Consider the following 22,048-nt stretch of genomic DNA (forward strand, 5'->3'; position numbering starts at 1 on the left):
TTGAAAAAACCTGTTTTTTTATTTAATTTATAAAGAGGTCAAGTAAAAAAAAAAATTATGGCGCGGAGAATTATACAATAAGCTGTGCAAAAAAGTGTCATATTCCAACATCTATTATTTTTGTGAATGGGCTTTAAGATGGATAAACCATAGTCTTTGTCGGCAATGACAGAAGAACACGCTCCCAAATGGGACAAAAACAGTCAAAAGAAGGCAAAAGCTAAATGTAAGGTGTCCTTTTGAGCCTCAAGCTCTAACAGTGTGATCTAGAAAAAGAACAATTAAAGATGTGCTGACGTAAGGCAAGGTTGGTGCTGCAATGAATTTTTATTAGCAGTTGCACTAATTTAAGTTGGTGTATTGAAATATACAATTTTGAATATCTTCTATCCGGCCACTTTTACCAACAAGTAAGCCTATAGTTGTCTCAGATAAAGATTTTATAACACATGTAACTATTTAAATAGTCATTTTATTCAGATATCTCAAATACATAATTAAAACATAGGCAAAAGACACAAAATAAAATGAGGAAAGTCAAACCGCTTTTCAAGTGACTATACTTGTGCTTTATCAAGTTTCAAATACTATACATTGAATTTTAATATCAAATAATATTTCAACACCGCCTTCAAATGATTGTTTAGAAACCCTTTAAGAGACAAATCCTACGAGAAAAACTATTGAACAGATTTCATTTTAGAAAAATATTACACTTTTCATTTGAATCGGAATTTACATTCTCAATGCTTGCATTTTTTTTTTTAGCAAATTATGAACATATTTAACATTTTAAATTTGTATGTTTTAGCAAATTACGAACATATTTAACATTTTAAATTTGCTTTTTTTCTCCAGCAAATTATGAAAATATTTAACATTTTAACTTACCATACTTAAGCTTCTTATAGCCATGTTCTTTGATTTCTGTTTAGCCATCAAAATCCATAATACCATTACTATTCGCATAAATATTTGACTGGCTGGTAAATTATACGATCGTAGTAAAGTTTGAAATTTATTCCTTTTTTGAAGAGATGCCAGAATTTTTCTTTAGTTTTTCAACAAAACACAGGCTTTCATAAAAAATAATTTTTTGAATGATGAGAATTAAATCAGGGTGGAGGAATCCTGATAAATTCACCAGCGCTGCTTATGTCGTCTAGGGTCACATATAGGAATACTTAATGAGACCAAATAAAGCGTACAATGTTGGGTCTTTATTCAAATCTCATTTTGGAGCTAAACTAATAAACATGTATTCCTGAAGCTTGAGTTTTATCCACCAAGAATCGACATCTACAATTTGGGTTCATTTCAATTCTTTTCTTGTGCATTCCAACTAATTTGTGACTAAGATTTATCTACGTATTTTTCAATAAAGGGGGGAGTCCTTACTAGCTGATTCCTTTTCATTGAAGAACATTTTGTAAAACTATATGTTACTTTTAAATTAATTTAAGATTGATTGTTTTTTAATTCTTTGGAGAATTTGCCTTGGGATATCCAGTATATTCTCGATACCCTTGCGTTTCAGTGAAATATGTAAGGTGGTTGAATCAGAAAAATAATCATAGAAATACATAAAATTATCCAAACAAAAGTAAAAGTATGGTAAGTAGCAAAAAAAAAATATAAGCCACATAGAAATGTATTATTTTGAAATTGAGCACCCATAAATATTTGTTTCACTATTTAGGCAAAAATCTTTCCAACAACAACCATCACCATGGTGATGGTGATGGCTCCAACCACGTGTTATTTCGTAACAACAAACATAGTAATTATCCGAACAAGTATTACACCGATGTATTCCCTTGCACTTCGATGAAAAATGATAAGGGGGCTCATTGCAATGCTTGCATTCTTTACAATAAGTTTCTATCGAAGACGATTTTAAATACTGGTCATATTTTTCAACCTTCAACAAAGAACCCAAAGATTTCTCTAGGACTAACTTCATTGTTTTAAATTCCTCTCCAAGCTTCAAATTCTCAAACAATATGAGAACTTCGGATACTGGAAAGTTTCCTAAGTTTATCAGTGATAGGATTTTTAACGACGCTATGGATCTTTCTTCAGGATTCTCCGACGTCCAACTGTAGAATATATTCAAAAAGCTTTTCCAATTATCCATCTTTGATTGACGTAGCATATCACAACACATTTCCGAGAATTTTGTAAAATCCTCAACAGTAAATGCATTGACAAAATTTGGAACTACTTTTCCTTGTACAGCAATTAACGCAAGTTCTCTTAATGCTCCAAACTTAGACTTTGGACTGTTGGAAATTAAAAAATAAGCTTCAAGGAGTTTTAAATTTTCACCTTGTCTGTATTCACCAAGTAGTTTTTCTGCAATATCATCCTTGATCCCAAACAAATCATATTTCTCAACATTATAGTCAAATCCTTCCTTGTTAGCTTTTTTGTAACCATGAACAGTTCCATTTTCATAATATTGTATGATAAATTGCATCGTTTCAAAATGGATATCGTTTGCCACAACTACGTTGGTTCTCTTCTCAATAAAATCATTTTCAAACATACACTTGAAAACATTGCTTACTGTTGTTAAAAGGCTTTTCTTAACTTTAACATCTCCATCATTGCATCGTATAGTAACTATGGAACTGTCTGTTATCGTCAGTTTGTTTAAGAGTCCAATAAAAGGTGAAGGAGATTCGGCCATTGTTTCCTCAGTTGCGCAGCAACTACTCTTTAAAACAATGAAAAAATTTAGCGTAAAGAGCGAGGCGTTGCGGAGGGGACAACCTTTTTCATATAAGGAATAATTTCTGTTCGTTTTCAGTTTAAATGTCGCTCATTATTTGCAGTTAAAAACTTGTTTGTTTGTTTTTAATTCAATTTCTGGAAGGTTTTGAGTTAATGCATGTTTAGATTTTGGCTAACCGCACACGAATAATTAAAACGAAATATTCATATTAATTTATTTAGTTTTTGCTAAATGGCTTTCTCATAGTTTTGATCGGATGATTTTGAAAAAAGCGGGTGGGGGGGGGGGAGGCCTAGTTGCCCTCCGATTTTGTTACTTAAAAATTCAACTAGATTATTTTATTGTTTGTACGGACGTTATAAGTAATAAACATACTTAACTTACGAATTAACTTAAGCAACGAACTTCTATATTTGCGTATTTTTATTACGTATATGAGGGTTCTGCCCCCTCGTCAATACCTCGCTCTTTAAACTAAAGTTTGAATTTTATCCCAAATCTTTTGAGAATGACCCTGAATCACAAAGGCAGTATAATAAATAGTTGAAATTACTAAAAATACTTTATCGTAAATAGCAAGGTATTGTTGAAGAGACGAACCCCCTTATCTACGTAATATTTTATGTTCGTTTTAAGTTTTAATGCTACTCATTACTTCCAGGTGAATTTTTTTTTATTTCCTCATTGTTTTTTTTTTAAATAATGCTAGAAAATCCTGTACCCCTTCATGGAGATTCTCTTCCCTGATGATAAATTCCTCCATGAGATCCTCCCACGTAACCCCCGACCCACCCAAACGTGAAAGTCCCCCTAAAAACGTCAGTATACTTCATAACAACCATTACGATATGTCAATAATGGTCAAAGTTCATAACTTGCAGCCCCTTCCCCGGGGGCTGTGGGGGGATTAAGTCGTACCAAAAGACATAGTTATTAGGTTTTCGACTAAGTTGAACAGAATAGCTATCTCAAAATTTTGATCCGGTGAGTTTGGAGAAAAATGTCCACGGGAGGGGGCCTAGGTCCCCTCCAATTTTTTGTTCACTTGAAAAAGGCACTAGAACTTTTAATTTCTGTTAGACTGAGCCCTCTTGCGACATTCTAGGACCACTGGGTGAATACGATCACCACTGGAAAAAAAAACACAACAAATAAACACGCTTCCGTGATCTTTCTTCTGGCAAAAACTATAAAACTCAACATTTTTGTAGATAGGAGCTTGAAACTTTATAATAACGTTTTCTGATACGCTGAATCTATGACTTTTAGGGGATGTTTCCCTCTAATTTTCTAAAATAACGCAAATTTTCTCAGGCTCGTAACTTTTAATGGGTAAGACTAAACTTGATGAAACATATATTTAAAATCAGCATTAAAATGTGAATTTTGATGTAACTATTGGTATCAAAATTCTGTTTTTTAGAGTTTCGGTTACTATTGAGCCGGGGTCGCTCCTTACTACCACGAACTGTTTGATTACAAGACATTTTATACACTTATTTTAAACTTTAATGTTAATTTATTTGCAAATGTTCAGATATTCTTATGTAACTTTTGAATTATAAAACGGTAAAGTTTATAAAAAAAGGAGGATTTCGGAAAATGTTACAAAATCAAGTTCCTAATTATAAGAGAAACCCACAATTGCGTCAAATCAAAACTTTAAAAATCAGCTTCATTTTTATATCCAACAAAAGTAGGCCTACCTTAAGAAATACACAATTTTCATCCAAAAAATCGTTTTCAAAATATATTTTTAGCTAAGCTACATTGTTAAATATTTGAAAAAAATATGCGGTTGAGTGGTTTGAGCTTAAGGTGAATCTCCTTGGTTTTGATCTAATGATATTTTTCATTCTTAAGCAATGCTTAATATCTTTCTAAGGGATTGGTGTTTTTAAGAGATAAATTAAATAAAAAAACAAGTTTTTTTAAATGAAAATAAGGAGCGACATTAAAACTTAAAACGAACAGAAAGTACTCTGTACATGAAAGGGGCTTTTCCTCCTCAACGCCTCGCTCTTTACGCTAACGTTTGACTCTTCCTCTTAAGTCTACTTCTTAAAACAGTAAAAAACTTTAGCGTAAAGAGCTAAAGTTGAGGAGGAAAAGCCCTTTTCATATATGGAGTAATTTCTGTTCGTTTTAAGTTTTAATGTCGCTCCTTACTTTCATTTAAAAATTTTTTTTTTCTGGTACATTTCCTTACATTTTCCTTACATTTCTGGATGTTTTCTAATTAATGCATTTTTTTTTATCTTGGCTCTCCGCCCATAAACAATTAACGAAATTTGCATATTATTTTTTTTTTGGCTAAATGGCTTTCTCATAGTTTTAATCAGAAGATTTTGAGAAAAAAGGAGCGAGGGAGGAAGCCTAGCTGCTCTCCAATTTTTTGATTACTTAAAAAGGCAACTAGAACTTTTATTTTTTTACGAACATTTTCATTAGTAGAAAATATACATAATTAAACGAAAATGTCACATGGTGTTCATGATTTCTCAATGCCAGTGTCCAATTTCTACCCATTTTGTACAAACTTAGAAATATCTCACATTTCTTAGTTGGGACTTAACATGTCTTAAGATTGCACCGAAAACAAAATTTTACTTGGATTTTTTGTTTAAGGTAGGTTTTCTCAAAATTGCTTAGGGCAAAGTAATCAGTGCAAGGTGTCCTCCTCAGAAAATTTTCCCCTTAGAAAACTGAGCATCTACAGAAAAAGTATAAAATAGGCCTCTTCGAAATATCAATCAGATGCTTCTAGGGATAACAAATTAATGAGTACATTCATGATATATGGATGTAGAATGAATATACAACGCTTTATCTAAAGCGGGGTTAGAGTGCTCGAACCTTCTTTACCCGTAATTTTTCTGACTCGTGAAAATGTAAAAAAACACAGAATGAATCTTTAAGTCATAAAGAAAAAACACACATCCGCGATCTTTGGAGAAAAATAGAAATTTTCAATTTTTTGTAGATGAAAGGTGGGAGCATTCTAACTGTCATTTAACCTTGAGATAAATATAGAATTAGTTTTGAAGGGGGGAAAGGGGATTACATTAATATTCATTCCCTCTAAATTTCCGAGAATATTTCTGTTCCTTGCCGTTATTGTTATCTCGTGGAACCCAAAACAATCCGTAGGCAATTTATGTGAAAAATAACTATCAAATCCTCCTCTGTTTTTCGGAACATTCTCCGGTTCAGAACAAATTTTGACTGCTATCATCACTTTAGCATGATAATTACATAAAAAAACAAGTTTTTCTAACTGAAAGTAAGGAGCGACATTAAAACTTAAAACGAACAGAAATTACTCCTTATATGAAATGGGTTGTCCCCTCCGCAATCCCTCGCTCTTTACGCTAAAGTTTGACCTTTACCACAATTCTGCTTTTTAAAATAGATTTATCTTTGAATTAATAAAGATTTATCTTCTTACTCTTCCAAACTTTTTTTTTCAAAGCCGAAAAAACACCCTAGGCTATTTTATTTTTAATATCTTGACTGCACCCATTGTCTTTACTAATAACACTACTTAGATAAGTAAAGTTTTCCACTCGATCGATCTTCTCGTTACCCAACATTACCTCTTCGTCATCACTTTTTCCAAGTCTTAACGACTTAGTCTTCTTAACATTATAAATTAAAAAAAAGTTTTTTCTGAGGGAAGTAGAGGAAAATTGGAACTTAAAACGGAACAGAAATTATTACTTTACGGTCTATCTAACATATTTCAAGATAAATATAAAAATAAACCAAGTGACTTCACTTCTTGAGTGTGTTCTGAATAATAAAGGATATTACTTAAAATAATCGAAAAACGACAAAAAGGTCCTTAAACTGTGGTAAGAGACTAAATTGTTGCAAAGAGGGAGGGGGATCTGAGACGCAAGTAAACCAGAAGTAGGACAGTAAATCTGATTAGCGTAATAGAAACTTCTTGAATCTATTAATGCGATAATTTGCTTATTATAGGCTTGTATACTGCCCAGAACTAGCAATCTATAAGCTTGTTATGCAATTATGTTTGATTCCAGAAGCTTTCCCAGCAAAATTCAAAAACCTATTTCCCGCAAAAACAGAATTTACTTACTTTTGTGATCACAACTCGAGTAGGTTAACTTTATCTTTCAACTGCCACAATTCGACTGAAACAAATTGTAAGTGCAATTCTGTACTGAGGTTTTATCTAAACTACAACCAAATGAAATGTATCTTTGTTAAATCTTATCTAAATGTAGATGTAATAATTAAGTGTAACTTTGTTTGACCATAGAAATTTTGTTTGTGTGTGAAAAAAAAATTGAAAACCCGGCGGAGATCTGTAAACTTAGGTGAAAGTGGGCTTTTCCGGGTTAGATGCATAATTGAATTCTCAAGTTCTGTCCAGTCCATTTCCTAGATGACTATTATTAATTCTGAGTATTTGCTTTAATAAGTTGACAGATTGAAATAAAGCAGTTCCTGTCACATGCCCTGATGTATATTTACTTGTCGTACTGATTATAAGCTACCAATTCAAATTATCAATTAAATTAAAATTATCAGCTCTAATTCTGTTTCTGTTCTCCTTGTATGTACTTATTTACTGTATTATATGTATAAATAAACATTTTATATTCTACACATATACTTTATGAAGCTTAGAGACGCTAGACATCCTCCACCGATCGAACTCCACATTGCAGTCCAACGCTACCATAAGACTCCAAAGAAGAGAGTACAGAGAAGTAGACACTTTACAGGCTCGTGCCCTTTTTAATAGGCAAAATTGATCGGAAGGCAACTAACTCCTCCTCCCACAAACACCATTTCCCCAAACAAGTCGAATCAAAATTTTGAGATACTCATTTTGCACAAAGTAGTTAAAAGGTTATAAAATTATGTATTTGACGATGTAAGTTATGTTCTGGGAGCATATAGTGTACATATATAGAAGAGATGATCATATAAACTTCAGAGGGAGCTGATTGGATGGGTAATCAGAAGTTCTAGTGTCATTTTTAAGACTCAGGGGGATCGGAGGGGGGATCCCCCCTTGACACCTCATTTTTTCCGAAATGGATCTGACAAAATTTTAAAATGGTCATTTGTTGTCTTGTAAACTTTGAAAAGAGCTCATGTGAAAGGACTAGTGCCCCTTTTATGGTCAAAAAGGATTGTAGGGTACCTAAATGATTGGAGGGTAACCTTCCCACACCCACGATTTCTCCAAATACATCCAATCCCAATTTCGAGATAGGCATTTATTTTCAGCGTAATTGAAAGGTCCGAAAATTATCTCTTTGAGGATGACAACCTCCCAGAGGGCTCTAAGTTATAGCCTTGCGTAATAACTATAGAGAAAAGGCCCCTATAGAAAGGATGATCGTATAAATTTCGGATGGGACTCATTGGATTTGTAGTCAGAGGTTCCATTGTATTTTTTAAGACTCAAAGTGTTTAGAGCGTGGATAAACTCCCCCCCCCCTCCAACATTGTATTTTCCCAAAATACATCTAATGGAAATTTTGAAATGGCCATATGTTGTCGCAGAAACTTCGATAACAGCTCATTCGATTGGAAATTAAAAGAGCCAGTGCCAATTTAAAAGAGCCGAAAGTGATTGGAGGGCAATTAACCCCCCTCCTAAGCCCATTATTTCTCCAAACATATCCAATCAAATTTTTGATTCCGCCATTTTGTTTAACGTAATTGAAAGGTCCGGATATTATGTCTTTGAGGATGAAAACCCACCCCAGAGCCCTCAGGGCAAGGGTTGTAAGATATACTATGGGGGCATATAAGGTAGAAAAGGAAAGGATGATCATATTTACTTCGAAAGGGCTCATTGGACTGGTAGTCAGAACTTCTAATCCCTTTTTAAGATTCAGGATGATCAGAGGATGGATAACATTCCCCCTCTCACGCCTCAGGTTTTACCGAAATGCATTTGATACAAATTTTGACATGGCTATTTGTTGTTGTAGAAACTTCAAAAATAGCTCATTCGATTGGAGATTGAAAGGGCCAGTGCCTTTCATTTCGAAAAAGGCTCGTTCGATTGGAAACTGAAAGGACCCTTTTTCAGTTTACCTTCTTGTCAAATCAGTTTACCAAAGTGAATTGGGGCTTATGCAGCGTTGGGCATATTAAACTGCATTATGAAACCCCGACAAATGGATAAGCAATTAGAATGATTTACTTCATACTTTTGCTGACAACACTGGCGGATCCAAGAGGGCCAGGATGCTCCCAAGTTATTTTTGGCATCCTCTTTCCTTGTTTTTTCTTCTTTTTTGCTCTTTTTTTATAATAAATTTGTCAATTTGGTCAATTGTTGCCCTTTGTCACAATGTCGAAAGTGATTGGAGGATAACAAGCCCCACTCACGCCCTTTAGTTTGTTTTTACTTGTTAAAAATATTTTTACTAGATATATGAAAGGGGTAGTCCTACCCCTTGCGCTCTAGTTACAGCACGAATGTATGGTGCCCTTTTAAAGAGTAAAAAGAGATTGTAGGGCAAGCAGCCTTTCTTTCAAGCCCATTCATTTTCCAAATGCAACCAGTCAAAATTTTGAGACAAACATTTTGTTTAGCATAGTAAAACAGTCCAGCAACTATGTCTTTAGGGATATTAGGCATGTCAACCCGGTGTTGGTCTTATCCTAGGTCGGACGACACAGAGGTGGGTGTCGGACTTACCCCATTGTCCCCATTATCCCCATACCCCATACCCCATTGTACTCCCCAAGCTAAAAAGCTGGCTGCTTTACTGCTGCTTCACTGTGATCAGCTATGTTATTGCTGACTTCGATGAACCCTTTAAGTACGTCGATGATCTGTCCACCTTACTCGAATTTTTCATGTATAAATCCCAAGCAATACCCCAGTTCCAAGGTGAATTGAAAAATAGTTTCACTGATCAGTGCAGGAATAATGGACTTCAAACTAACGTCAATAAAACAAAACTGATGCGTTTTAATCCGCTCAATAGGGACGCAGCTTATCCTGAACCCTGGTTCCGTACCACTTCAACTGCGATTATTCTTGGTGAGACTTTCACTACTGGGCAGCTATGCTTTTCGACAGCTAACTCCACTCCGGCTACTAGGTTTCCCAGTTAATAAGTTACAACTAGCGTATGTCTACTATATAATCCCGTGCTAGAATACGTGTACCCTGTTTGGGGACTACAGGTGAGAAACATTGACTACTTAAGTGCGATCTCGAGGTTGTTGAAAAACAGGTGACAAAAATCATACTGAGCTCAAAATATGACACGTGTGCAACTACAATGCTGAAAATACCGACAATGAGAGAACGGATGTTCCCTCACATGTGCACATTTGGAAAGTCACTTCTCGCAGTTCAAAAATACAGTACGCTGTTTAAAAAATACAGTCTTATTGGCCCCAAAGCCAATATTTGAGATACGAACAAGTTCAAGCCAATAAAATGCAGAACGAATCGCTTCAGCAATTATTTTTTTTTAGTTTTATACAAGTGTCATTAATCACGCTTCGTTTTTTTTTTTTATTTTTTCCCGTGTTTTACGAAATAGCGTCATACAGTTGAGGCTTAAGCCAATACTAAAAGACTACTATTACTAATAACTCACCGCAGCACCAAGCCAGCACACTCCTCCTCCAATCCAATCAAGGTTAAGTTTATGGGGAGGCTGCACATTAAGATCATGTGAGGCACAATTATTTTAATAAAGGTTTGCTCTTGAAAGTGTCTCCATCAAAGCAAAGTACTATAGGCACAATTTGGCTAGCTGAGCCCTTTCATCCCTACTTGATGGTCAATAAGCCGTGACAGATTTTTTGTTTCATATTTGTCAATCTTGAAACAAAAAAGACCTCTTCATTTTCCAGAAATTTCCCTAATTTTCACTGTAATCGCTCTCAAAATCTGTGTTTTCAAAATTAGTGTAAAAATTTTAAAGAACATTTCTGTACCCAAAGAATCTTTAAAGCTAAACCAAACCAATCTAAATATTAACTGCTAATGTGGGACCACTCCTAAAATTGGTGTGATAACTTTGACCATTTTTTGACCCTAGATACAAAATAAGAATTCTGAGTGTGCTGAGGATTTTATTGGCATTTAAATATCGTTAGTCTCCGTGTAGTATACAAATAAATAACATTACCAGAAATAAACGTATTAATAATACATATTTTCAATATTATTAGTAAAAATTTTCTGTATAAATTTAAGAGTATGGTTGATAAATAAATCATTTAGTAACGTGAGTTTAATGCATTTAATGCAAGTGTACAAATTTCCTGTAATTCTGAGAAGGTTTGGCTGTGAGCCGTCCTGGTCTGAAATTGATTGACACATGTCAGTTGTAAGAGCTACTTGACACTTGCAAGAGCTACTCCACATGCTGCTTTATTTGTTTTTGTGTGCGACATGCAAAGCCTTTCTGTGCAATTGTAATATTTTTTAAATTAATAGTTTTAATAGAAATACTCTAAATAAAGAGACTGCCAAAATATATTTCATGTTAAATTCTTCTTTATTATAGGGTTCAAGTGTTTAAAAATTATATCACTCAACTGAAAAACAATGCACGAATCTCCTTCAACTTTTATCAAACAGTTCGTGGTAACGAACTGTAGTAAGGAGCGACCCGGCTCAATAGTCACCAAAACTCTAAAAAATGGAATTTTGATACCAATAGCTACATCAAAAGAATCGCATTTTAATGCTGGTCTTAAATATATAAGTTTCATCAAGTTTAGTCTTACCCATCAAAAGTTACGAGCCTGAGAAAATTTGCGTTATTTTAGAAAATAGGGGGAAACGCCCCCTAATTGTCATAGAATCTTAACGAAAATCACACCATCAGATTCAGCGTATCAGAGAACCCTACTGTAGAAGTTTCGAGCTCCTATCTACAAAAATGTGGAATTTTGCATTTTTTGCCAGAAGGCAGATCACGGATGCGTGTTTATTTGTTTTTTTGTTTTTTTGTTTTTTTGTTTTTTTTTTTTTTTCCCCAGGGGTGATCGTATCGACCCAGTTGTCCTAGAATGTTGCAAGAGGGCTCATTCTAACGGAAATGAAAAGTTCTAGTGCCCTTTTTAAGTGACCAAAAAAATTGGAGGGCACCTAGGCCCCCTCCCACGCTAATTATTTTCCCAAAGTCAACGGATCAAAATTCTGAGATAGCCATTTTATTCAGCGTAGTCGAAAAACCTTATAACTATGTCTTTGGGGACGACTTACTCCCCCACAGTCCCCGTGGGAGGGGCAACAAGTTACAAACTTTGACCTGTGCTTACATATAGTAATGGTTATTGGGAAGTATACAGGCGTTTTCAGGAGGATTTTTTTGGTTTGGGGGAGGGGTTGAGAAGAGGGGGATATGCTGGGGGAACTTTCCTTCGAGAATTTGTAATGGGAGAAGAAAATTTCCGTGAAGGGAGAGCAGGATTTACTAGCATTATTAAAAAAAAAAACAATTAAAAAATAAAAGTGAAAAAGCTTTTTCAGCTGGAAGTAAGGAACAGCAATAAAACTTAAAACAAACAGAAATTATTACCCATATGAGGGGCTCACCTCCTTCTAATACCTCGCTCTTTACGCTAAAGTATTTTCGGTAATTTCAACTACTTATTCTACGGCTTTTGTGATTCAGGGGGTCATTCTTAATGAATTGGGATAAAATTTAAGCTTTCGTGTAAAGAGCGAGGTACTGACGATGGGGCGAATCCCCTCATATATGTAATAAAAACATGAGAATACAAAAGTTCTTTACGTAAGCTAATTTATAAGTTATGTAAAACTTTTACCAATAAAAAGATTCGTAAAAAATTAAAAGTTCTAGTTGCCTTTTTAATTAACCAAAAAATCGGGGGGCAACTAGGCTTCGTCCCCCGCTCTTTTTTTCTCAAAATCATTCGATCAAAATTATGAGAAAGCCATTGAGCCAAAAAAAAAATATGCAAATTTCGTTTTGATCATTCCTCTGCGGAGAGCCAAAATCAAAACATGCATTGATTCAAAAACGTTCAGAAATTAAATAAAAAAAACAAGTTTTTTCAACTGAAAGTAAGGAGTGACATCAAAACTTAAAACGCACAGAAATTACTTCGTATATGAAAGAGGCTGCTTCCTCATCAACGCCCCGCTCTTTACGCTAAAGTTTTTTACTGTTTTAGAAAGAAGAATTGAGAGAAAGAGTCAAACTTTAGCGTAAAGAGCGGGGCGTTGATGAGGAAGCAGCCTCTTTCATATACGAAGTAATTTCTGTGCGTTTTAAGTTTTGATGTCACTCCTTACTTTCAGTTGAAAAAACTTGTTTTTTTTATTTAATTCCATACTTAAACAGACTGGCGAATACCGACAGTTCCATTGTTACTATACGATGCAAAGATGGGGATGTTAAAGCTAAGAAAAGCCTTTTAACAGCAGTTAGCGATGTTTTCAAGTGCATGTTTGAAAATGACTTCATTGAGAAGAGAACAAACTTAGTTATGGATAACGATATCAAGCAGTTCGTGGTAACGAACTGTAGTAAGGAGCGACCCGGCTCAATAGTAACCAAAACTCTAAAAAATAGAATTTTGATATCGATAGCTACATCAAAAGAATTGCATTTTAATGCTGATTTTAAATATATAAGTTTCATCAAGTTTAGTTTAACCGATCAAAAGTTACGAGCCTGAGAAAATTTACCTTATTTAGGAAAATAGGGGAAAACACCCCCTAAAAGTCGTAGGATCTTAACGAAAATGACACCATCAGATTCAGCGTATCAGAGAACCTTACTGTAGAAGTTTCAAGCTCCTATCTACAAAAATGTGGAATTTTGTATTTTTTTGCCAGAAGACAAATCATGGATGCGTGTTCATTTGTTTGTTTTTTTTGTTTGTTTTTTTTTTCCCCAGGGGTCATCGTATCGACCAAGTGGTCCTAGAATGTCACAAGAGGGCTCATTCTAACGAAAATGAAAAGTTCTAGTGCCCTTTTTAAGTGACCAAAAAAATTGGAGGGCATCTAGGCCCCCTCCCACGCTCATTTTTTTCCGAAAGTCAACGGATCAAAATTCTGAGATAGCCATTTTGTTCAGCATAGTCAAAAGCCATAATAACTACGTCTTTGGGAATGACTTACTCCCCCACAATCCCTGGGGGAGGGGCTGCAAGTTACAAACTTTGACCAGTGTTTACATATAATAATGGTTATTGGGAAGTGTAAAGACGTTTTCAGGGGGATTTTATTTTGTTTGGGGGTGGGGATGAGGAGAGGGGGCTATGTTGGAGGATCTACCCTTGGAGGAATCTGTCATGGGGGAAGAAAAATTCAATGAAAAGGGCGCAGGATTTTCTAGCATTACTATAAGAAAACAATAAAAAATAAACATGAAAACGTTTTTTCAAATGAAAGGAAGAAGTAGCATTGAAACTTAAAACGAACAGAGATTATTACGCATATGAGGGGTTCTAAAACACTTTAGCATAAAGAGCGAGGTATTTAGGAGGAGATAAATACCTTGCTCTTTATGCAAAAGTATTTTTAGTAATTTCAACTATTTATTCTACGGCCTTTTTGATTCAGGGGTCATTCTTAAAGAATTGGGACAAAACTTACGATTTAGTGTAAAGAGCGAGGTATTAACGAGGGTACAAACCCCCTCGTATACATAATAAAAACATAAGGTTATGAAAGTTTGTTACGTAAGTTAATTCTTAAGTTACGTATATTTTTTACTAATAAAAACATTCGTTAAAAATTAAAAGTTCTAGTTGCCTTTTTAAGTAACCGAAAAATTGGAGGGCACCTAAGCCTCCTTCTCCACGCCTTATTTCTCAAAATCGTCTGATCAAAACTAAGAGAAAGCCATTTAGCCAAAAAAAGAATTAATATACAAATTTCATTTTAATAATTTATGTGCGGAGAGCCAAAACCAAACATGCATTAATTCAAAAACGTTCAGAAATTAAATAAAAAAAACTAATTTTTTTAGCTGAAAGTAAGGAGCGACATTAAAACTTAAAACGAACAGAAATTACTCCATATATGAAATGGGTTGTCCCCTCCGCAATCCCTCGCTCTTTACGCTAAAGTTTGACTCTTTGCCACAATTCTACTTTTTTTAAAAATTAAAAGCTAATTATTGCTGTATAGTGATAAGAAACAACGCAAATTGTTTCCTTTTGAAAAAACCGTAATTATATTGGTTTAGTGAGCTAAATTAGCTGAAAAACATGATAACACTTATATTCTATACTGACTAATTAAAAGCTTATTATTGCTGTATAGTGATAAGAAACAACGCAAATTGTTTCCTTTTGAAAAAACCGTAATTATATTGGTTTAGTGAGCTAAATTAGCTGAAAAACATGATAACACTTATATTCTATACTGACTAATTAAAAGCTTATTATTGCTGTATAGTGATAAGAAACAACGCAAATTGTTTCCTTTTGAAAAAACCGTAATTATATTGGTTTAGTGAGCTAAATTAGCTGAAAAACATGATAACACTTATATTCTATACTGACTAATATTGTTGCATTTTGTATGTTGAAAGATTAATTATCCTGGTCGTTTCTCAGCCAGTAAGAGATATCTGGGTCAATCCTCAGTGTTGCGTTACTACTTGCGTCTATGGCTTTACTTCTTGATGATTTACTGATCTACAGTGGTGGACAAGTAAGGATTAGCAGGATGATGTAATGTTGCAAGTCAGAGGAAGGACCAGGCCCGGGCGAATAAAGGGACAACATCAGCTTCATTAACAGCGGCGTCATTCCATAGCGCCTTTGGTTTTGTTGAGAGGGTAAGGGGCAAACCACTGAATTAAAATAATACATATGGATAATTCAACCCCCCCCCCTAAAAATTACATAAACAGTAACGACATAAAAATTTACTTTTTTTTAAATTCCTGACTTTACCCTCTGGAGTATCAAACTGGTCCCAAGTAGAGGTTAGAAAATCATACATCTATAATTAAAATCGAACTATATTTTATAAGAAATTGAAAGTAGTTAAGGCTTTGTCACCGATTCGGAATAATCAAAAGTGGAGTATGTCCCTGCTGGTACTCTCAAATATTCTCTTACCAAAAGAATTTGTCAAGGCTACTTATCATCATAACTGAGAGATTACTTCCCACTAAATGAGATCTGAATGATAAGATGCTTATTTCCCCTCTTTTTTCCAAGGAAATTGTAGATAATTTGTAATTTTGGGTTTTGATTCCACACATTGTGCATCTTAGTCTGCCATCTGGGGCCAAACAACAAGCAGATTCTGCCAAACAGGATGAGAAAAGACCATAAACAGAGATACAAATAAATCAGGACTTTGTGGAAGGGGATAAAAAGTTAAGTTTGGTAGAGATTAGGACAGAGGAGCAGTGTGAACAGCTGGTACAGCGAGGAGTTGTTAGTGGTAATGGTATATTTTGACAAGATTGAATCAAACAAGTATGCGTAGCTACTGTCATAACATTGTCTAAACAGAGCTAAAAAAATGACAGGGTCCATCTGTTTCTATTACCAGTCCGCTTATTTTTAGTTCAAATATGAGATAACTCTTTATCAAGGCAGGTAGAGGAGGGATTTTGTGTCTGGCTACCTGTCCCCTCGTCTTCCTGTCATAAGAAATCATAACTTCCTTAATTTTTGAATAAATCCATTATACTTTATATTCAACCCACAATACCGCTCCCCCTGTTTTCTACGTACATGCCTGTCTTTGCTGGAAAAAATATATTCAGTAGAACACAATATTTTTTTTGTAACGATATATCAACTATGATCTTAATGGTAGATCATGTTTTAAATCTTCCCTTGAGACTTGGGTGGGGTGTCTAATAAGCATTCCTTAAACAACGGAAAACGAAGCTAAAGCGTTACAAGTTCAAAAAAGCTTCAAAGCCCAGTTACAAGTTCAAAGCCCAGTTACTTGTGGGACACAGCATAAACTATCCACATATTTTACCCAGATCTTCTTTTGGGGAAACCCAAGGTAAAAGGGAGGCTAATTTTGATATCTTGGCTATAATTGAATAAAATCAAGAAGCTGAGATTCCCGGTAATTATCGATGGAATTTTTGCCAAGGAAACTAAATAATACTGTATATTATCAATCCAACTTTAATTTAAGGAGAACGAACTTGACGAAGAAATTAATAAAACAAAACTGATAGCAAAGTTGTAATAAGGTAATTACAAATTAATAGCTTAAAAAAAACTAGTAGAAATACCCGTGTAAATGCAACCTTGCTGGAAGAATGATGATGATCAGTCAGTTGATCACCTACAATGAAAACAGTTTCGTTAGAGAAGCTCTCAAAATGGTTTGTTTACCAAAATCAAAACCACACGAGGCACTCACGGTTTTAGATCTTATATACCAGGGAGGGGGGAGGGAACGTGAACAAGAATTACAGTTTTTGTTTTTTTTTTTAGTCGGTTAACTATCTTAATAGGAGTGTAATCTACCTCCATGGGATAGGAATGGAAACCTCATATCTGTTTACGGACTCCCTGACATCAGTTTAAAACTTACAGAGCTTGTTGGCAAACTTTTTCCGTGGTACCTACCCATATCTGCTTGCCCACAATGCCCCTACTCGTTTCGAGCAATTTATTATTTTTTTTTATTTTCCTTTTTTTGATGTGTTCGTTTCTTTTCTTTTTGCTACTCTGCTCTCTGTTTTTTTTTTGTGTGGGTGTGTTTTACAATAATTGTAAATTATTATTATCATTAGTAGCATATTTTTATGCGTTTCCAAGTAGAACGGTAAAAATAAATAAGCAAAACTAATCAAAAAAATTTAGCAATAATTATTGTCACTAAAATTTGAATAATCAACAATCTATTGATTCTCAAAGATAAATGCACCTTCAATGAAAAGCTAAACCTTATTGACACCATATGTTTTAATGTTAAAGAGGCCTGCATAAAGAGGCCTTTTGATCGAAAAATAATATCCAATTTTTTAAATCACATATAGTTGTTTGTCCCCTTTGTAAAGATGATGATGAAGACTTGGATTATTTTCTCCGGAAATGTCCGGTGCTCTTGGATTTACGGGAAATTTATTTGCATGGGATTAATTTGATGCTTCCGGGTATTCTACAAAATAGTAACCCAACCACAATATTTCGAGTGGGAGTATATATAGATAAATCTTTAATAAGAAGAAAAAGTTTTATATGATTAATTTCTTTTGTAGTTAGATTAGGTACTTTTTGCGTTGAATTCTGTTTTTTTTGTGCGTGTTCGTACTGTTGTTAATTTCCTTGCTTGTTTGTTATTTATTTATATTTTTGTGTATATGGCCCACGGGTTTTTGAAATACACTTATCTATCTATCTATCTATCTATAGTTGTGAAATTTCACACTTATCCAACTCAAACAATCATGTTTGATTTTAATTGTGCATGATACTTTAAAAGAAACATTTTATAAAAGTCTATTAGAAGCATAAAACTATCACGCACATTCTAAGATTCATTTGCTTAAGAAATATTTTTATGAGATAAAACGCGGGTTGCCACTTCATTTATTTCAACCGAAAAAGTGGTAAGCCAGGAGGCTTTTTACTTAAAAGTTGGCCAAGGCACTAGCTTAGTTTCATTTACTTATTTTTTACATTCCTCCTCCCTTATCAAACTGATAGAATGAGCTACGGTTTTATTAGTTTCCACTAGTTACCCTGATACTAACCCCATCCTCTGGGTCTCATTGCATTTAGTCTCCATTATGTAAGATTCAGTACCACCTCTGGTACAAATTTTTCAAAGATACAAAAACAAAACCCTTAAATCCAGTACTTTCCGGGACGCGTGGTCATCTTTTATAAAACGCGTGGCTACCCTAAGTATAGCCCATGCTTGAAGACTAAAACAGACATAGTATTTCCATGCTAACTTATGCTAAAACATAAATTTTCCAAAAGGGTCTGGTTCAATTAGTGGGTCAAGTTCTGAAAACTCTCTAAAGAAATACTGTTCCCATAACTCGGGAGCTTTTAAACTCTCAAATTATGGGCTGTGGGCTTTTGTTTTTGTTTAGGTGTTAAATTTTCCACAAAAGTCCTGGGTTGTTAATGATATTTTCAGAAAACGAACATTAGCTCTATGTTTCTCCAGTTCTTTCAAAAACGGCGTTTGGTGGATAAACGGAACTGATTTACAACACCAGCTCTGGGATGGCTGCAGCTTATTCAGATACTTAGCCAAAATTTGGCCTTGTTACAAGCCTTAACAAGTGAAAAACTGCTTTTTTGCTTGTAATGGGGTGTTTGAAATAAGTGACACATGCATACTCAAATTATGACGAATTTCATCGGTTGAAGATGGAACCGAATTCTAGAGAAACTCAAACGTTTTTTTTTATCTTTGCGAGAAGATTATCAATGCAATACTACTACTAGAGTACATCAACCTTATTCGGTTAAATGGAGTCGCAATACTAAAAGACAAAAGCAAATGATCAGATTCTTCAAAATCAGTAAATATGGTTTTGCTCACTGGACTACTGGTAATACTACTGAAAACAAGCACGTAATCAATGTTAGACACTGATTCCGAGGGGTGTGTATATGCAAAATCGGCAGATTTGTATAGAAGAGTACGTTTATTTGGAATCAGGCTAAGAAGCAGAGCCGTACGTAGATTGACACTTTTCCACGAGTCACATTGAAGATCCTTCAACAGAACCAAATGGAAGTGCAAACATTTGCCCAATATTCTGCATGCTAGCAGAAACTTCGTTGCATAACTTTCATCTCTATAGTGTATCAGTAGGTATATATCCACAATGACAGTATTACCCACTTTCGCTGCAGGGAAGTGATCAGATTATGTAAACAGCTTGGAGTTAGTATGTTTATCTATTATTATAGCAAGTCCACCTGAGGGCACCTTTGTTTTCTGGGCTTTTTCGCAGATACAAAGTGGAGCACATGTGATGACACTATATTTAGTAGTTTCATACTGTCAACAGAGAGAAAATGGTCATGTATGCAATTTCTTCAGTAAGGCTGAGTTGTTCCACGACGATTTTCTTAATGAGATTACCATTTAGGTTCCATGACACAAAGCGTTTGTCGATATGGGGCTAAGCTTTTTCGAACAGATTGGATCTTGGGCTTAATAGTCTTGCTTGACGGGCAGTTAGCATGGTAGCATGTGTCTTTGGTGCTTTGATGGTTCAAACAGCAGATCAAGTTTTGAGCGTAATGGCCAAATTTCTTGGTATTTTTACACCGTGTCGACATGTAGCTGATTTCGTGAAAATTGAAGCAAATTTTCAGGAGATAAATAAATTCTTAGAATCTGAATCGTTCAAAGTCAATTATAATTGGTATTTTTGCGGCAGTATCAAGAGCATCTCTACTGTGAAAATACAGCTTGAAGGTTCGTGATGTCACACATTGTACATCCTCCTAACAACCGGCTATTAAACCTTGCATATCCTCCACATTAAGGGACTTGGGAATCCCTTTTAACTATACAAATATGTGTGGGAGTTTTCGTTTTTGCATCGTAACCTAGATTTTGATTGTGAATCGCTAGCGCCAATGTCTCCACAGTAGCCTTTTGCAAAACAACTACCCACCACTAATTTTTTTCCTGGTCTTAGTTCAACCTTAGAAGCATCAAGGGATTCACCCACACATATTCTATAAGCGCTTTCTGCTCTAATGGTGTTTTCAGTGGCAGAAAGTTTGTAACAACAAGAGAGTAAGCCAGCTTTGTGGGGGAGTTTTGTTAGATAGGGAGACAAGTTTAAGTAGAAAACTGCAAGTCACTTTTCTTCAACCATTCCATGAAGCCTTCAACTATAAAGCAAAAGTAAAATATCACTATACAACTGTGACGATCTAACTAGAGTTGAAGACGTCGGCTCCAAGCATGTCTTGAAATCTTTGATTGTGTTTTTTCGTAAGTTTAGCAACGGCTATAATAGGATCTGCTAAGCGCAGACTATTTATTAACTTTGAATTGCGTGCCTGGTTCCTCTCTTAACTGGTACAGTTCTATCCAGAGTCCCTGCCAGTTCGTCTTGCGTAGGAGGAATTTTAAGACAGACTCGTCGCTTAGCATATATATAACTTTGAGATCTGATGATAGCCAGATTCACTCCTTTTATCACAGCCCTTAGAAATATAAGGGGATGGATCAGGGAGTCAAAGACGTGGCGAACATCATGACTCAGCAAGACAAGTGAACTATCTATAGAAGAAGCATCGAGCAGATTTCTGGAGAGAAACTCAATTAATAACAAGTTTATGTTTTATTCCGACTAGAATTGCTCTCGAAACAAAATTTAACACCGCATTCCAAACCATGTTTTCGTGTTCACCTTTTATATTCATTAAGTCCACGATTTTAAATTCAAAACTCAGCTTTTACAAAAATACAATTACTTCAATCCAACAAACAGCTCAGATCCTCAAGGAAGTGAAAATGAAATATAATCCGACTAGTTGAAAACTAGTTCAGTACCGAGTACTGATATATGAAAGAGGCTGCCCCCTCCTCAACACCTCGCTCTTTACATTAAAGTTGGACTCATTCTCATAGCTCTATTTTTTAAACTAATAAAAAATTTAGCATGAAGAGCGAGGTGTTGAGGAGGGTGCGTTATTAACGAGGGTACAAACCCCCTCGTATACATAATAAAAATATAAGGTTATGAAAGTTTGTTACGTAAGTTAATTCTTAAGTTACGCATATTTTTTACTAATAAAAATGTTCGTTAAAATTAAAAGTTCTAGTTGCCTTTTTAAGTAACCGAAAAATTACAGGGCAACTAGGCCTCCTTCCTCACCCCTTATTTCTCAAAATCATCTGATCAAAACTAAGAGAAAGCCATATAGCCAAAAAAGGAATTAATATGCAAATTTCATTTTAATAATTTATGTGCGGAGAGCCAAAACCAAACATGCATTAATTCAAAAACGTTCAGAAATTAAATAAAAAAAACTAATTTTTTTAACTGAAAGTAAGGAGCGACATTAAAACTTAAAACGAACAGAAATTACTCCGTATATGAAATGGGTTGTCCCCTCCACAATCCCTCGCTCTTTACGCTAAAGCTTTTAATTGTTTTAAAAAGTAGAATTGTGGCAAAAAGTCAAACTTTAGCGTAAAGAGCGAGGGATTTTGGAGGGGACAACCCATTTCATATACGGAGTAATTTCTGTTCGTTTTAAGTTTTAATGTCGCTCCTTACTTTCAGCTAAAAAAATTAGTTTTTTTTATTTAATCTATTTTAAAACGATGCAATTTATCATCCAATATTATGAAAATGGAACTGTTCATGGTTACCAAAA

The 22,048-nt window shown here is 34.8% G+C and overlaps 1 protein-coding gene across 5 annotated transcripts in view; it reads right to left on the reverse strand.

Moving 5' to 3' along the window:
* LOC136042223 (uncharacterized) overlaps positions 1 to 7,005 on the reverse strand; it is a 33,422-nt gene extending 26,417 nt beyond the window's left edge. The window contains exons 1-2 of one of the 5 annotated variants that reach the window (XR_010621203.1): positions 6,840 to 7,002; positions 2,329 to 2,719 (exon numbers count right to left, since the gene is read on the reverse strand). Coding sequence is in view for 1 of the 5 variants with exons in the window: in XM_065727158.1 (XP_065583230.1) it covers positions 1,655 to 2,692 (1,038 nt within the window). In the remaining 4 variants the exon portion in view is untranslated. Of the gene's footprint in view, positions 1 to 454; positions 2,720 to 6,839 lie in introns of those variants that run through there. The other 4 variants (XM_065727162.1, XM_065727159.1, XM_065727158.1 and 1 more) reach the window with 4 other exon arrangements.
* Positions 7,006 to 22,048: the final 15,043 nt, after the last annotated feature.

Source organism: Artemia franciscana, unplaced genomic scaffold, assembly GCF_032884065.1.
Source record: "Artemia franciscana unplaced genomic scaffold, ASM3288406v1 PGA_scaffold_828, whole genome shotgun sequence".
Taxonomy (NCBI): Eukaryota; Metazoa; Arthropoda; class Branchiopoda; order Anostraca; family Artemiidae; genus Artemia; species Artemia franciscana.